Source organism: Galeopterus variegatus, unplaced genomic scaffold, assembly GCF_000696425.1.
Source record: "Galeopterus variegatus unplaced genomic scaffold, G_variegatus-3.0.2 Scaffold2453, whole genome shotgun sequence".
Taxonomy (NCBI): Eukaryota; Metazoa; Chordata; class Mammalia; order Dermoptera; family Cynocephalidae; genus Galeopterus; species Galeopterus variegatus.
Window position 1 is genome coordinate 116995 of NW_007728564.1, and position 1533 is coordinate 118527.

The 1533-nt window shown below is 52.4% G+C and overlaps 1 protein-coding gene across 1 annotated transcript in view; it reads right to left on the reverse strand.

The window, feature by feature from the left end:
- The window catches only part of OSTM1 (osteopetrosis associated transmembrane protein 1), a 108130-nt gene that overhangs the window by 62858 nt on the left and 43739 nt on the right, over positions 1–1533 (reverse strand). Inside the window, exon 3 of the mRNA XM_008581765.1 lies at positions 621–1063. Coding sequence (XP_008579987.1) covers positions 621–1063 — 443 coding nt within the window. The remainder of the gene's footprint in view (positions 1–620; positions 1064–1533) is intronic.

The window sequence follows — 1533 nt, forward strand, 5'->3', positions numbered from 1 at the left end:
ACACTGCTAATAATCAGAGTGGAACTGGACTCCTGGCAGACTAGCTCCAGACTGTTTTAATAACTAGAATGAACTCCCATAAAGTATCTCTTTTAATCCTTTTCACAGCCACATCAGGCAGCTGTTTTCTCCATTTTATAGGCTCTGAGAAGAAAATTAATCCAAGGTCAAACAGCTAGAAAGTGGTGGGTCTGAAAATTTCTGGCTACAAATCTCAAGTTCCTAACCTCTACCAGTTTCTGCACTCCACTTGTGGTTTCAGGAAAGGGTCCTTCCAGAGAACTCCAGGTAGAGATGGGGAAAAAACTATGGTAGAGTTGGGGGTTGGGATGAAGGAAGAGGAAGGAAGATAGGGTTTGGGGAGCAGGAACCCCAAGAAAACAGTCATACCTATCTGCAAATGTTTACCAAGAGGATGCCCAATAGCATCCATGGAGGCAAAATCCAAACTCCAAATTTCATGTCACCCACTTTTTCTGATGCCCCAAATTCCACGGACCCAATCCAACCCCTTTTTCTTACGGTTAGGGAAACTGAGGCTCCCACAGTTGATCATTATCACATCATCCTCCTTTCCCAACCCTCCACGCCATAAGATACGGATGTGCTCCTCTACCCACCCCCATGGCTCGGCTGATGTTGTCCATCTTGTTGACGACCTGTTGGAAGAGGGGATAGCAGGTCCGACAGAGGCGCACGGGCCGGGCGCTGCGCACCAGACACCCGGTCAGCTCCGCACTGCTGTTGGCGAAGTCCAGCAGCAGCTCCCGGCACTCGGGATCCAGATCTGGCAGGTCCGGGGGTAGCGACAGTGGTCCAAGCCCTCCGCCCTGCATCAGGGACAGAGACAAGTCCTCCACCTCAAGCAACTGCTGCTCCGACAGGAGGTCGTGGAAGACCCCGTGAGAACTGCTGCCGAAAGGGAGCAAGCCCAGAGCCAGCCCCGACAACAGCAGCAGCACGAGCAGCAGCCTCGGCAGCAGCCACGACCCCCNGAGGGACGCGCGAACCGGCGCAGGCGTTGACTTGTGGGCCCCCGATCCGAGGCTCGCCCACCCAGTGACTACAGGAGTCCTCCACTTTGGACAGTTACATCTCGGGGTCTTGGCCCTTGAACGCCCGCCGCTCTGGGAGTTCCCTGCGTCCTAGAAGTCTGCGGAGTTTCTTCACATCGCTGCGGAATTTTCCTCTGCGGAAATTACCGTCGAGTGAGTTCCCGGAGAAAACCCGCCGGAAGGTGCCTTGGCAGGTTTTTTACTTGCTGTTTCTTGCTATAATTTTTTTCTTCAGCCTATCTGGAAAGAGTAATAACGTCTGTTGATTGTTATTGGTAGTGGGGCTTTGTGCCTTCCAAGCTTTTTCTTTATTTACGTATTTATTGGAATTCAACTGTCTGTGTCGGCGCTGGCCAGTAGAAGTCCTGCAGTGATGGTGGAAGCATCATACGTCTGCGCTGTTAACATGTAGCCACAGGCCACGTGTGGCCCTTGTGCCCTTGGAGTATGGCTACTGCGACTGAGGAACTGAATTTCT